The sequence below is a fragment of the Bombina bombina genome, chromosome 1 (assembly GCF_027579735.1).
Source record: "Bombina bombina isolate aBomBom1 chromosome 1, aBomBom1.pri, whole genome shotgun sequence".
In the NCBI taxonomy this organism is placed as follows: Eukaryota; Metazoa; Chordata; class Amphibia; order Anura; family Bombinatoridae; genus Bombina; species Bombina bombina.
In genome coordinates this window covers 516,231,531-516,246,938 of record NC_069499.1, presented here as the reverse complement: position 1 = coordinate 516,246,938, position 15,408 = coordinate 516,231,531, and the positions used below count along the sequence as shown (strand labels likewise).

At 40.4% G+C, this 15,408-nt stretch overlaps 1 protein-coding gene across 1 annotated transcript in view; it reads left to right on the top strand.

Annotated features, from left to right (window-relative positions):
* Positions 1 to 15,408, top strand: part of HIBCH (3-hydroxyisobutyryl-CoA hydrolase) — a gene marked incomplete in the record, with an annotated part of 371,527 nt that overhangs the window by 316,714 nt on the left and 39,405 nt on the right. The window contains 1 exon segment of the mRNA XM_053698615.1: positions 3,465 to 3,584. Within this exon segment, the coding sequence (XP_053554590.1) occupies positions 3,465 to 3,584 (120 nt within the window).

Genomic DNA, 15,408 nt, shown 5'->3' with positions numbered 1-15,408 from the left:
CCCCGATGGACTCTCCTTCCGAATCTTCGGTTAAAAAACCGACTGAGGAGTCTGTTTCACTCCCTGCAGCGTTCTCACCCTGTTGCTTGTACCTTGGAAGCCATCGGTTACGCATCTCTCCGGTCTGGGGGCGGTGACCCGACTCCCTGTCACATGACCATCTGTAGACCAATCCGGTCTCATAATCTTCGGTATCCCTCTGGAATTTGATTATTTTTCTATTTTCCAACACTTTACGATATTCGGCTTCCCCTTTCTCCACTTTCTTTATCAGCACCCAAATCAATACATACTGATCGTAGGCACAGCTATGTTTCTCACGCATAGGTTGGTGCACAAACCACCCCCATAGCTGTGCCTCTAATCTGCCTGTATATCCTATTAAAAAAACTTTTTTTTAAGAATAAACCTCAACAAACGGATTACAAAATCAGTATGCTTTTAAAATGTTGTATCACTGGTGTCCAAAAAGGACTTGATTGCATTGAAACCTATATCATGGGAAATTAAGGAATAAAGGCTTTCTACATCTAAAGATGCTATTACAGTATTGTCTGCTGTATCCTTGATATATGAGTGGAGGGTAGAAAAGAAGGGACGTAAGACAAAATCAACATATTGGCCTATTTTCTCTGTGGCACTCCCTATGCCAGAAACTATGGACCTACCTGGGGGTCTACTCATATTTTTATGCAGTTTCGGAATGGTATAGAAAACTGGTAAAACAGGGCATTTGGGATATAGGCATATTCTTGATTAGTAATCAGCCCTTCACTTTTAGCTTCACTAAGGATTTTAGATCATTCTAGTTGGATTCTAGTTAATGGTATACCTGTCATTTTCTCATATTGATCTTTCATACCAAGTTGGCGTTTCACTTCAATTACATAATTGGTTTCGTACATGAGCACTAAATTCCCACCCTTATCTGCCGGCTTGATTTCTAGGTTTGTGACCCTTGATAGTTCATTGAGGGCCCTTCGTTCACCTTTTGTCAAATTTTCCCCTGTCACAGTGTCAACTTGCATCGTCTCTATTTCCTTTTCAGTAGCTTTGACAAACAAATTTACAGCTGGTACCTGGGACAAGATTGGCACAAAAGATGATTTAAATTTGAAAGGGCAATTAATCAGACTTAATATTTTAGTCTCAGAGTCCTGTTCTATTCCTTCACTTAAGTGTGTTTCTAAGACAGTTAATGTCTCTCTGTCCTCTTTATCTAGACCCCTACTCACTTCATCAGTTTTGCCCATTATTTGTAAAAGTACCAATTTTCTAGCGAATAGATAGATAGATAGATAGATAGATAGATAGATAGATAGATAGATAGATAGATAGATAGTCTTTAATGATCTCAAACTTGTCCATCTGATTCACTGGACAATAGGACAAGCCTCTTTTGAAAAGTGAAATTTCAAGCTAAAAGAAGAAAGGTTGACTACCTGTAGTTCTTCATCTGCATGTTCCCCTAATATCCCCTGCAAAATCTCCTTCTTGACCTCCCCCTGTGTAAAAATTTGTCCTGCATCTGATACGCCGGTCTCCCCCCTTGTTGTCTCGTGGGGTACCTCCTTTCTTCTGAGGTTGTATTTACTCTGTCTCTTCCTCTTTCTGCCCCCTCTCTTCCTCCTCCATCTTCTATATCTCCCTTCTGAAAATTCGTATTCTGAGCTCTATTTATCCCTTCTCCTTCTGACTCGGAAGTATCAGTCCCCAAATCAAAAGACCCTCTCTGTGACCTATACATATATACTTTTTGTTGTTTGTAATCATCCTGATCTCTATGTAATTTACAAATTTTTTGTGTTTTTATTTCTGCCTGTAACCTAGAAATGATGGTTTTTGTTTCATCATTCAGTTTGCTAAAGTTAGTGTCACTTTCAAACCTATTTACATCTTGTAGTGTTTTGTCAATATCCTCCTTTTGGTTTTCTAATCTTTTGTCATTCCTTTTAATCAACGTCCCCATTAGATCTAAGGCACATTTTGACATTTTAAAACACAGGTGTTAAACAATAAAGCAATACAGCCCTGATGAGGCCCCATTTGATTATTGAAAAGTGGTGAAATGTACATGGCGTTGGCTTTGTTTGTTCTTTGTGAAGACCTAAAAGACACAATCTTTTGCATGTCTGGCATATGATATGCACATCCTTGATACTTTATAAGACAGACACTGATTTAAGCCACTGATGTGGGAAAAGGATTTGCCTAAAGGGTTTTTCACTATCACGCTTCAAGTGCCTGGAAACAACACACCTGGTAGCAGAGAGCAGAAAATGATGACGGGTAAGATCCGCCAAGGATCCAGAGTAACCTGTATGTGAGAGAAGTAGGTGAAGTCTCCATGGTGGCTGTGGTGTGCCTATGAGGGTGATGATGCTCCTGACTATAAGAAGTGGCAAGAGATCCAGTAAGTGGAACAAGTTTTGTAAGTGCAGCTTGACCTGGACTTTTGCTGCACAGTTTGGCTCCCAAAGAAGGCTTTGCATGGCCTAACATGAGCGTAATGCTTGTTTAAAACATGGCTCTAGAGGTTTATGAGTCCCACAAAAAGTTGGGATTTTGGCTTCTTGGAAGTTAAAAAGTCTGCATTATATTCCATAATGTTCAGGATGGACAATCCAAAAGGAACACATTAGGAATGAAAAACTGTCTGTAATAACAAACCATAATGGTTACTCTGTATCTTAAAGGATGGACTGTCTGATTCATGTCTAAGGATAGGTGTATAATATACACTTCATATGGTCTTAAAGGGATATATAATGAACATGGATTTAATATTATTACTGTGAAATGTGATATATGTATGTGTTAAGGTACAATACTGAAATTCACGTATATTAAGGCATTGGTTTGCTTCACGTGGGAATCTACCCACCCTCTAGCTACCCTCTATGATTGAGAATAAATGGATATTTTGTTTCAATATTTAAAGAGTGCTGTATTCCCTTACTTTAAGAAATGATTTGATTATTTCCCTTTCATGTATTTCTCTCTTTTTTCTTCAAATACATTCATTATTAAGGGTCTGCACCAAGTAGCTAAGATGATATGTTAATAATAATAAAATAAATTTATACTCAATATCCGTATTATATTGAATGGATTAGATTTAAGATTAATCCTCTCCCATCCCAACATTTTATATATATATACACACACATTATAGCCTTCAGGAATTCCTAATTCTCTATCTCTCTCTTGTCTTGTCTTTCCCTCATCCATTATCTCTCATCTCAAGCTCTTGAATGTTTCAGTCTCTGCATCTTCACATATCTTTGGCCATGGTGCACAGCAGGATATGTGTCATGTGTAATTTTAGACAAGTTTGTAGCCCTTTAATCTGATTTGTTTTGCATGAAGACCCTCAAAATGCTAAAAATTCTTATTTTCTGAAACAGCTAAATCATGAGGACTTAAAGTTTGATTTTCTGTTGCATATTCTCTTTCCTTAAAAGACACTTGCACAGATGTCTCCAACCTCATTAAAAATAACCTTCAGGCAGCTACGTGAAGGCTCATCTATGACTTTGCAAGAAGTATTAACTATGGAGTACAGACTAAGCCAGGCCTGCATGGTAATGTATTTTGTGCTTACATATAGAATTATTATGCTTACTACAGTTACTCTGCTTATTGTTTAAGGGACAGTCTACACTGCAGTTAAGCTTAACTGTAAAGATTAAATACCTACTATAATGCTCCCTTATCCGGTGCCACATACTGCAGGACCAACGGCAAATGGCATTTTCAAACAAAATCTCCATTATTTGGCCGTTAGGATATGGCTGGCTAACTCCGCCTATTAATGACATCTTCACTCTAGCTTATTTCCTCATTGCCTATGCATAATATTGAATCATACATACCCATTGAAGACTAGCGTGTACGCTTTCACTGTGTTTAGCTTATAGCGCTGCAGAATCTGTTGGCGCTCTACAAATAACCGATAATAATAATAAGCTCATGCGATCCTTGTGATTTGAAATGTCACTGTCCTAGAAAACCCGTGCGTGCTGTTTGTGGTACTTATAAACAATGTGCTTACAGTATTATTAGTGTATTGGAGCAGTAGAGATCTTTGTGTGGGCAAGTATTCTTAGCACCTATACACTGATAATACTGTAAGCACATTGTTTATAAGTACCCCAACCAGAATGCACCATGCCTCCTTACCCAGTACCCACAAACCATCACTCACTACACTCACTACACTCATTACGCTCACTTCTTTGCCAATTGTTTATTTTGACTTTCCAATGAACCATAATCAATGCGCTATAAAAAACACGCAGTGATGATGCCCCAAAGTGCTTACATTCATTATAATGCTTCATAGCATGGGACACTCTGCCTTTCTGCAATTGCAACACTTCCAGGTTTTCAAGGACAGTGATACTCACTTCTTTGCTATTTGTTTGTTTATTTTAAATCCCCAATGAGCCATAATCAATGCACTATAAAAAACAGATTTTGTTTGAAACTGTAATTTGCTGTTGGTCCTGCAGTATGTGGCATCGGATGAGGGAGCATTATAGCAGGTAATACATTGTTGCAGTTAAGCTTAACTGCAGTGTAGACTGTCCCTTTAAGCATATAGTTCAAATTGCAATATGTGTGTAGGGTTACATTAATAATACCATTGAATATATTGAAAGCAGTTAAGTTTACATTCATTTGTTTATTATTGTGATGCTTGAATTTGCATTAAATGGTAATGAAAAAATGTAGCAATTTCTTAACAAAGAAATATATTTGTTTTAGCAAATACCTGTTTACAAACTTAGCTATGCGGATTTTAAGGTTTTCTAGTACATAGAGGGGTCAGTCACAATCTATTTGAACAGTTTTTCTAGGTTTGCACATAATAAACACTTACAGATTGGAACAAGTGCAAATATGGCCACTTCCCTCCAACAGAAAAGCCTTTTAATTACTGTAAATTGTCCTATCATGTATGTACAATCTATACTATAATTGTGTTAGTTGGCAGTTGCGCATGCATCCTCAAAGGAATGTTGGCAGTACGAGGCAGCCAACAGAATGATGGCTGTGCGCGTAGCCAAAATAATTCACCTGGATGCAACAAAGCTGCATCCCGGTGGATTCCGAAAATGGCTTTAGTGTTAGTTTTTTTTAAAATTTTTCGGGGAGGTTTTGTTTTTTTGAGCAAATCTCAAAAGAGCTGAATGCACTTTTAAGTGCAGGGAAAAAGAGCTGAATGCCCTTTTTTGGGCAATGCCCATACAAATGCCCTTTTCAAAGCAATGGGTAGATTAGGTTTATTAGTGTTAAGTTTTTTTATTTTGGGGGGTTTGGTGGGTGGGGGGTTTTACTGTTAAGGGGGGACTTTGTTTATTTTTAATGTAAAATAGCTGTTTAATTTAGGGCAATGCCCAACAAAAAGCACTTTTAAGGGCTATTGGTAGTTTAGTATTAGATTAGGGGGTGTTTTTATTTTGGGGGGGATTTTTTTTTTTTAAATATATTTTTTATTGATAGATGGACAAAACATTACATACATAAATGCATATAAACAATATAACAGCGTATATCAAGAACAACATACATATGCATATTCGCCTGGGGTAACTGCCCAGGGTTCCACTTATTAAAGAAGTAAAGTCCATAAACTAAGGTTGGAAAAAAGCTATGACACATATTCAATTTGTTTATATATTAATATACTTATTGAGTGATGAGAAATAAAGGTGGAATTAAACCAATATCTAGTAATAAGAACAGTCAGTTGACAAGAATAACCTGCGAGGCGAGGAGCAAAAGGAAGTGAGCCCGGAAGGAAGAATTGACAATGCACATATTTCTCTTGCAAGGTGTATCCAGTCCATGGATTCATTCTTTACTTGTGGGATATTCTCATTCCCTACAGGAAGTGGCAAAGAGAGCACACAGCAGAGCTGTCCATATAGCTCCCCCTCTAGCTCCACCCCCCAGTCATTCTCTTTGCCGGCTCTAAGCACTAGGGTCTCTCTACGGGAGGGTAAAGTGAATGTGGTGTTAGAAAATGTTCCCCATACCTGACCCTGTGCGGGACTCGTGACAGACGGTCCCTAAGGTGGAGGGGGCTGTTTCTACACTTGCTAAACGCGCAACCATACCAATTGAAGACAGTTGTGCTTTTAAAGACCCTATGGATAAGAAGTTAGAGGGTTTACTTAAGAAAATTTTTGTTCAACAAGGTTATCTTCTCCAACCTATTGCCTGCATTATTCCTGTAACTACTGCAGCTGCTTTCTGGTTTGAGGCGCTTGAAGACTCGCTCCAGACGGAGACCTCATATGAAGAAATTATGGATAGAATTAAAGCTCTAAAGCTAGCTAATTCTTTTATCACTGAGGCCGCTTTCCAAATAGCTAAGTTAGCGGCAAAAAATTCAGGTTTCGCCATTTTGGCGCTCAGAGCACTATGGCTAAAGTCCTGGTCGGCCGATGTGTCGTATAAATCCAAGATTTTGAACATTCCTTTCAAAGGAAAGACCCTCTTCGGGCCTGAATTGAAAGAGATTATTTCAGATATCACCGGGGGAAAAGGCCATGCTCTCCCTCAGGATAAGCCCTTTAAGACAAAGAACAAAGCTAATTTTCATTCCTTTCGCAATTTTGAGGAACAGCCCCGCTTCATCCTCTCCTGCTGCAAAGCAAGAGGGTAATGCTTCACAGCCCAAGGCAACCTGGAAACCTTACCAGGGCTGGAATAAGGGTAAACAGGCCAAAAAGCCTGCAGCTGCCAACAAGACAGCATGAAGGGGTAGCCCCTGATCCGGGACCGGATCTAGTAGGGGGCAGACTCTCTCTCTTTGCTCAGGCCTGGGCAAGAGATGTACACGATCCTTGGGCATTAGAGATTGTAGCCCAGGGATACCTTCTGGAATTCAAGGACTCTCCTCCAAGGGGAAGGTTCCACATTTCTCGTCTGTCTACAGATCAGACAAAGAAAGAGGCGTTTTTACGCTGTGTAGAAGATCTACATACAATGGGAGTGATCCACCCAGTTCCAATTGCAGAACAAGGACTGGGGTTTTACTCAAACCTGTTTGTGGTTCCCAAAAAAGAAGGAACTTTCAGACCAATCCTGGATCTCAAAATTCTAAACAAATTCCTCAGAGTCCCATCATTCAAGATGGAGACCATTCGGACAATCTTACCAATGATCCAGGAGGGTCAATATATGACTACCGTGGATCTAAAGGATGCGTATCTGCACATTCCTATCCACAAAGATCATCACCAGTTTCTCAGGTTCGCTTTTCTGGACAAGCATTATCATTTTGTGGCTCTTCCTTTCGGGTTGGCCACTGCTCCCAGAATTTTCACAAAGGTGCTAGGGTCCCTCCTGGCGGTTCTAAGACCGCGGGCATAGCAGTGGCGCCTTACCTAGACGACATCTTAATTCAGGCGTCGACTTTCCAAAGAACCAAGTCTCACATGGAGATCGTATTGGCCTTTCTGAGGTCTCACGGGTGGAAGGTGAACGTCAAAAAGAGTTCTCTCTCCCCCATCACAAGAGTTCCATTCCTAGGAACCCTGATAGACTCGGTAGAAATGAAAATATTACTGACGGAGGTCAGAAAGTTAAAACTGTTAACTACTTGCCGAGCTCTTCATTCCATTCCTCGGCCATCTGTAGCTCAGTGCATGGAGACAATCGGACTAATGGTAGAGGCAATGGACATAGTCCCTTTTGCTTGGATACACCTCAGACCACTGCAACTATGCATGCTCAAACAGTGGAATGGGGATTATGCAGATTTGTCTCCTCAAATTCAGTTGGACCAGGAGACCAGAGATTCTCTTCTCTGGTGGTTGTCTCAGGCTCACCTGTCTCAGGGAATATGTTTCCGCAGGCCAGAGTGGGTCATTGTAACGACCGACGCCAGTCTGTTAGGCTGGGGTGCGGTCTGGGACTCCCTGAAAGCTCAGGGCTTATGGTTTCGGGAAGAAACGCTTCTCCCGATAAACATTCTGGAACTGAGGGCGATATTCAACGCTCTTCAGGCATGGCCTCAACTAGCTACGGCCAAATTCATCAGATTTCAGTCGGACAACATCACGACTGTAGCTTACGTCAATCATCAGGGGGGAACAAAGAGTTCCCTAGCGATGACGGAAGTAACCAAAATAATCAGGTGGGCAGAGGATCACTCCTGCCATCTCTCAGCAATTCAAATCCCAGGAGTAGACAACTGGGAGGCGGATTTTCTAAGTCGTCAGACTTTTCACCCGGGGGAGTGGGAACTCCACCCGGAGGTATTTGCCCAGCTGACTCAGCTATGGGGCATTCCAGAGTTGGATCTGATGGCGTCCCGTCAGAACACCAAACTTCCTCTCTACGGTCCAGGTCCCGGGATCCCAAGGCGGTATTGATAGATGATCTAGCATCGCCTTGGTCCTTCAATCTGGCTTATGTTTTTCCACCGTTTCCTCTCCTTCCACGTCTGGTTGCCAGAATCAAGCAGGAGAAGGCTTTGGTGATTCTGATAGCGCCTGCGTGGCCACGCAGGACTTGGTATGCAGACCTAGTGGACATGTCATCTGTCCCACCATGGACATTGCCAATGAGGCAGGATCTTCTGATACAGGGTCCGTTCAAGCATCCAAATTTAGTTTCTCTACGTCTGACTGCTTGGAGATTGAACGCTTAATTCTATCATAGCGTGGGTTCTCTGAGTCAGTTATAGATACTCTGATTCAGGCTAGAAAGCCTGTCACCTGGAAAATCTACCATAAGATATGGTGGAAATATCTTTGTTGGTGTGAATCCAAGGGTTACTCATGGAGTAAGAAGGATTGGAGAAAGGATTGTCAGCTAGTTCCTTAAAAGGACAAATATCTGCTTTGTCTATCCTGTTACACAAGCGTCTGGCAGAGGTGCCAGACGTTCAAGCGTTTGATCAGGCTTTAGTCAGAATCAAGCCTGTGTATAAACCTGTGGCTCCGCCATGGAGTTTGAATTTAGTTCTTTCAGTTCTTCAAGGGGTTCTGTTTGAACCTTTACATTCCATAGACATTAAGTTGTTATCTTGGAAAGTTTTGTTTTTGATAGCTATCTCATCTGCTCGAAGAGTTTCAGAATTATCTGCCTTACAGTGTGATTCACCTTACCTGGTGTCCCACGCAGATAAGGTAGTTTTGCGTACCAAGCCTGGTTTTCTTCCTAAAGTTGTTTCTAACAAGAATATTAACCAGGAAATAGTTGTTCCTTCTCTGTGTCCTAATCCATCTTCGAAGAAGGGACGTCTATTACATAATCTTGATGTAGTTCGTGCTTTAAAGTTCTATTTACAAGCAACTAAGGATTTCAGACAAACATCTTCCTTGTTTGTTATCTATTCTGGTAAGAGGAGAGGTCAGAAAGCGACTGCTACCTCTCTTTCCTTTTGGCTGAAAAGCATCATCCGTTTGGCCTATGAGATTGCTGGCCAAGAGCCTCCTGAAAGAATTACTGCTCATTCTACCAGAGCAGTGGCTTCCACATGGGCTTTCAAAAATGAGGCTTCTGTTGAACAGATTTGTAAGATAGCGACTTGGTCTTCACTGGATATTTTTGCCAAATTTTACAAATTCGATACTTTTGCTTCTTCGGAGGCTATTTTTGGGAGAAAGGTTTTGCAAGCAGTGGTGCCTTCCGTTTAAGGTACCTGTCTTGTTCCCTCCCTTCATCCGTGTCCTAAAGCTTTGGTATTGGTATCCCACAAGTAAAGGATGAATCTGTGGACTGGATACACCTTGCAAGAGAAAACAGAATTTATGCTTACCTGATAAATTACTTTCTCTTGCGGTGTATCCAGTCCACGGCCACCCTGGCATTTAAGTCAGGTAAAAAAAATTTTGTTTAAACTACAGTCACCACTGCACCCTATGGTTTCTCCTTTTTCTTCCTAACCTTTGGTCGAATGACTGGGGGGTGGAGCTAGAGGGGGAGCTATATGGACAGCTCTGCTGTGTGCTCTCTTTGCCACTTCCTGTAGGGAATGAGAATATCCCACAAGTAAAGGATGAATCCGTGGACTGGATACACCGCAAGAGAAAGTAATTTATCAGGTAAGCATAAATTCTGTTTTCCATTAGCTCTTTTCCTTTTTTGAGATACACATGTAAAGTGGATATTTTATATAAGGCAGCATTGAGCAGTAAAGTCAAATGATAAACAGAGGTCAATGGCTTTGCTTACAAGCTCTTGTTTAGCAGCCTATTATACAGCAACATCACTTGCTTTTTCCATTGTAGGGTAAGAAACAATGTGCTATTTTACTTTCTCAACTGATTGCTGTCACTTACCTACCAGCTCTGTACTGTATTCTCCAGGCTTAGCCACACATAATCAATCAGTCTATAGAAATTAAAGAGATAAACTAAAATACTTGAGCTGCATCCGCCCCCGTCTGTGATTCCTCTAACTCATCTTTTTTTTTGTCCAGTATTTTATATAGGAAAAAACCTGGTCTGATGATCAAATAATATCCTGTTTGAATATCATGTAAACAAGACATTAAACACTAAGCTATATCTCCGAAAGGCTATCTAAGCTTTTCACAAAGAGCGCTCTTAAAGGGACATGATATCCAAATGCTCTTGAAAGTGTTGCAGTATAGCTGTAAAAAGCTGACTAGAAAATATCACCTGAACATCTTTATGTAAAAAGGTAGATATTTACATCAAATATGTATTAACACCTCGGTGTAAATGATACTAGTCCCATGACTTGCAAAGGGAGTGTGCATCTGGCATGTGCAGGCACAGTCATGTTATTTCCCTATTTAGTTTCAGGAAGTTTACTCAGAAATCTCACGAGATTTCAATGAAATCTCATGAAATCACAGCAAAGCATAACTGATGCTGATTGGCTATTGTTGTTTTCAGGAGATATTTTCAGGTCAGATTTTAACAGTCATGCTGCATCACTTTCAAGTGATTTAGCATATGAGTGTTATGTCCCTTTAAAGTATATCAGTCACATATAATTGATAAGAACAATCTAACTATAATAAACCAGCAAGTGTCTTCCTGAGCATAAGATAGGGCCATTTTGATCTGGCCTCTCCCGTTTGAAGCAGCTGTATTCTTGTTCACATAATGTGCAAGGGATTAAACCTGGTTGCTCCAGTCACCCCTATGGAGTAAAATCACCAAACATTGCAGATAACAGAAGACAAAAGCATTTAGGGCCAAATTACAAGTGGAACGCTAATTAACAATCTCACTTGAGCGTTAACTGCGCTAGAACTTTGGCTTTCTTTCATGTAATTAGCAAGAGTCCATGAGCTAGTGACGTATGGGATATACATTCCTACCAGGAGGGGCAAAGTTTCCCAAACCTCAAAATGCCTATAAATACACCCCTCACCACACCCACAATTCAGTTTTACAAACTTTGCCTCCCATGGAGGTGGTGAAGTAAGTTTGTGCTAGATTCTACGTTGATATGCGCTTCGCAGCAGGCTGAAGCCCGGTTTTCCTCTCAGAGTGCAGTGAATGTCAAAGGGATGTGAAGAGAGTATTGCCTATTTGAATACAATGGTCTTCCTCTATGGGATCTATTTCATAGGTTCTCTGTTATCGGTCGTAGAGATTTCTTCTCCTACCTCCCTTTTCAGATCGACGATATACTCTTATATACCATTACCTCTACTGATTCTCGTTTCAGTACTGGTTTGGCTATCTACTATATGTAGATGAGTGTCTTAGGGTAAGTAAGTCTTATTTTATTTATGACACTCTAAGCTATATTTGGGCACTTTATATGTAAAGTTCTAAATATATGTGTTTAAACTTATATTTGCCATGATTCAGGATAATCAGTATTCCTTCATTCAGACTGTCAGTTTCATTATTTGGGATAATGCATATGAATAAATCATTTTTTTCTTACCTTTAAACATTTTCAATTGACTTTTTTCCCTGCGGGCTGTTAGGCTCGCGGGGGCAGAAAATGCTTCAATTTATTGCGTCATTCTTGGCGCAAACTTTTTTGGCTCAAAATTCTGTCATTTCCGGCGCCATAGTTGACGCCGGAAGTTTGTTCGTGGTTGCGTAATTTTTTGACGTATGTGTGTTACAGACATTTTTTTGCGCCAAAAAATGTGGGCGTCGTTTTTTACGTCAGAGAATGTGGCGTCATACTAGGCGCTAAAAAATATGGGCGTTGTATTTGGCGTCAATAATGTGGGCGTCATACTTGGTGCCAAAAAATGTGGGCGTCATTCTGGTCTCCACCTTTTTTCACATTATTTAAGTCTCACTTTTTCATTACTTCTGGTTGCTAGAGGCTTGTTTATTTTGCATCTTTTCCCATTCCTGAAACTGTCATTTAAGGAATTTGATAATTTTGCTTTATATGTTGTTTTTTCTATTACATATTGCAAGATGTCACAACCTGACCCTGGATCAGAATCTACTTCTGGAAAGACGCCTGATGCTGGTTCTACCAAAGTTAAGTGCATTTGTTGTAAACTTTTGGTAACTGTTCCTCTGGCTGTAGTTTGTGTTAGTTGTCATGATAAACTTTCTAACGCAGATAGTGTCTCCATTAGTAATAATCCTTTACCTGTTGTTTTTCCTTCAACATCTAATGTTCAGGATGTCCCTGTTAATGTAAAAGAATTTGTTTCTAATTCTATTAGGAAGGCTCTGTCTGTTATTCCTCCTTCCAGTAAACGTAAAAGGTCTTTTAAAACTTCTCATATTTCAGATGAATTTTTAAGTGACCGCCATCATTCTGACTTATCTTTTTCTGATGAGGATCTATCTGGTTCAGATGATTCTGCTTCAGATATTGACACTGATAAATCTTCATATTTATTTAAGATGGAGTTTATTCGTTCTTTACTTAAAGAAGTGTTGATTGCATTAGATATGGAGGAGTCTAGTCCTCTTGATACTAAATCAACTAAGCGTTTAAATTCAGTTTTTAAACCTCATGTAGTTATTGCAGAAGTTTTTCCAGTTCCTGATGCTATTTCAGAAGTAATTTCTAGGGAATGGAATAGTCTGGGTACTTCATTTACTCCTTCTCCAAGGTTTAAGAAATTGTACCCTGTGCCATATGATAGATTAGAATTTTGGGACAAAATCCCTAAAGTTGATGGGGCTATCTCTACTCTTGCTAAACGTACTACTATTCCTACGGCGGATAGTACTTCCTTTAAGGATCTTTTAGATAGGAAGCTTGAATCCTTTCTAAGGAGAGCTTATTTATGTTCAGGTAATCTTCTTCTGCTATTTCTTTGGCTGATGTTGCTGCAGCTTCCACTTTCTGGTTGGAGGCTTTAACGCAACAAGTGTCAGACCATAATGCTTATAGCATTGTTAAACTTCTTCAACATGCTAATAACTTTATTTGTGATGCCATTTTTTATATCATTAGAATTGATGCCAGGTATATGTCTTTAGCTATTTTAGCTAGAAGAGCTTTATGGCTTAAATCTTGGAATGCAGATATGATTCTAAGTCAACTTTGCTTTCTCTTTCTTTCCAAGGTAATAAATTATTTGGTTCACAGTTGGATTCTATAATTTCAACTGTTACTGGGGGAAAGGAACCGTTTTGCCTCAGGACAAAAAATCTAAAGGTAAATATAGGGCTGCTAATCGTTTTCGTTCCTTTCATCAGAATAAGGAACAGAAGCCTGACCCTTCCCCTAAAGGAACGGTTTCCGTTTGGAAACCTTCTCCAGTCTGGAATAAATCCAAGCCTTTTAGAAAGTCAAAACCAACTCCCAAATCCGCATGAAGGTGCGGCCCTCATTCCAGCACAGCTGGTAGGGGGCAGGTTACGATTTTTCAAAGATATTTGGATCAATTCGATTCACAGTCTTTGGATTCAGAACATTGTTTCACAAGGGTACAGAATAGGTTTCAAGGTAAGGCCGCCTGTGAGAAGATTTTTTCTCTCACGCATTCCAGTAAACCCAGTGAAGGCTCAGGCATTTCTGAAATGTGTTTCAGACCTAGAGTTGGCTGGGGTAATTGTGCCAGTTCCATTTCTGGAACGGGGTCTGGGGTTTTACTCAAATCTATTCATTGTACAAAAGAAGGAGAATTCCTTCAGACCAGTTCTGGATCTAAAAATATTGAATCGTTATGTAAGGATACCAACATTCAAAATGGTGACTATAAGGACTATTCTGCCTTTTGTTCAGTAAGGGCATTATATGTCTACAATAGACTTACAGGATGCATATCTTCATATTCCAATTCATCCAGATCACTATCAGTTCCTGAGATTCTCTTTTCTAGGCAAGCATTACCAGTTTGTTGCCCTTCCGTTTGGCCTAGCAACAGCTCCAAGGATCTTTTCAAAGGTTCTCGGTGCCCTTCTCTCTGTAATCAGAGAACAGGGTATTGCGGTATTTCCTTATTTGGACGATATCTTGGTACTTGCTCAGTCTTTACATTCTGCAGAATCTCATACGAATCAACTTGTGTTGTTTCTTCAAAGACATGGTTGGAGGATCAATTTACCAAAGAGTTCCTTGATTCCTCAGACAAAGGTAACCTTTTTGGGTTTTCAAATAGATTCAGTGTCCATGACTTTGTCTCTAACAGAAAAGAGACAACTGAAGTTGGTTTCAGCTTGTCGAAACCTTCAGTCTCAATCATTCCCTTCGGTAGCTTTGTGCATGGAAATTCTAGGTCTCATGACTGCTGCATCGGACGCGATCCCCTTTGCTCGCTTTCACATGAGACCTCTCCAGCTTTGTATGCTGAACCAGTGGTGCAGGGATTATACAAAGATATCACAATTAATATCCTTAAATCCCAATGTTCGATCTTCTCTGACTTGGTGGTTGAATCACCATCGTCTAATTCAAGGGGCCTCTTTTGTTCGTTCAACCTGGACTGTGATCTCAACAGATGCGAGTCTTTCAGGTTGGGGAGCTGTATGGGGATCTCTGACAGCGCAGGGGGTTTGGGAATATCAGGAGGCGAAATTACCAATCAACATTTTGGAACTCCGTGCGATTTTCAGAGCTCTTCAGTTCTGGCCTCTTCTGAAGAGAGAATCGTTTATTTGTTTTCAGACAGACAATGTCACAACCGTGGCATATGTCAATCATCAAGGTGGGACTCACAGTCCTCAGGCTATGAAAGAAGTATCTCGGATACTTGTATGGGCGGAATCCAGCTCCTGTCTAATCTCTGCGGTTCACATCCCAGGTGTAGACAATTGGGAAGCGGATTATCTCAGTCGCCAGACGTTACATCCGGGCGAATGGTCTCTTCACCCAGAGGTATTTCTTCAGATTGTTCAAATCTGGGGACATAGATCTGATGGCCTCTCATCTAAACAAGAAACTTCCCAGGTATCTGTCCAGATCCAGGGATCCTCAGGCGGAAGCAGTGGACGCGTTGTCGCTTCCTTGGAATTATCAACCTGCTTATAT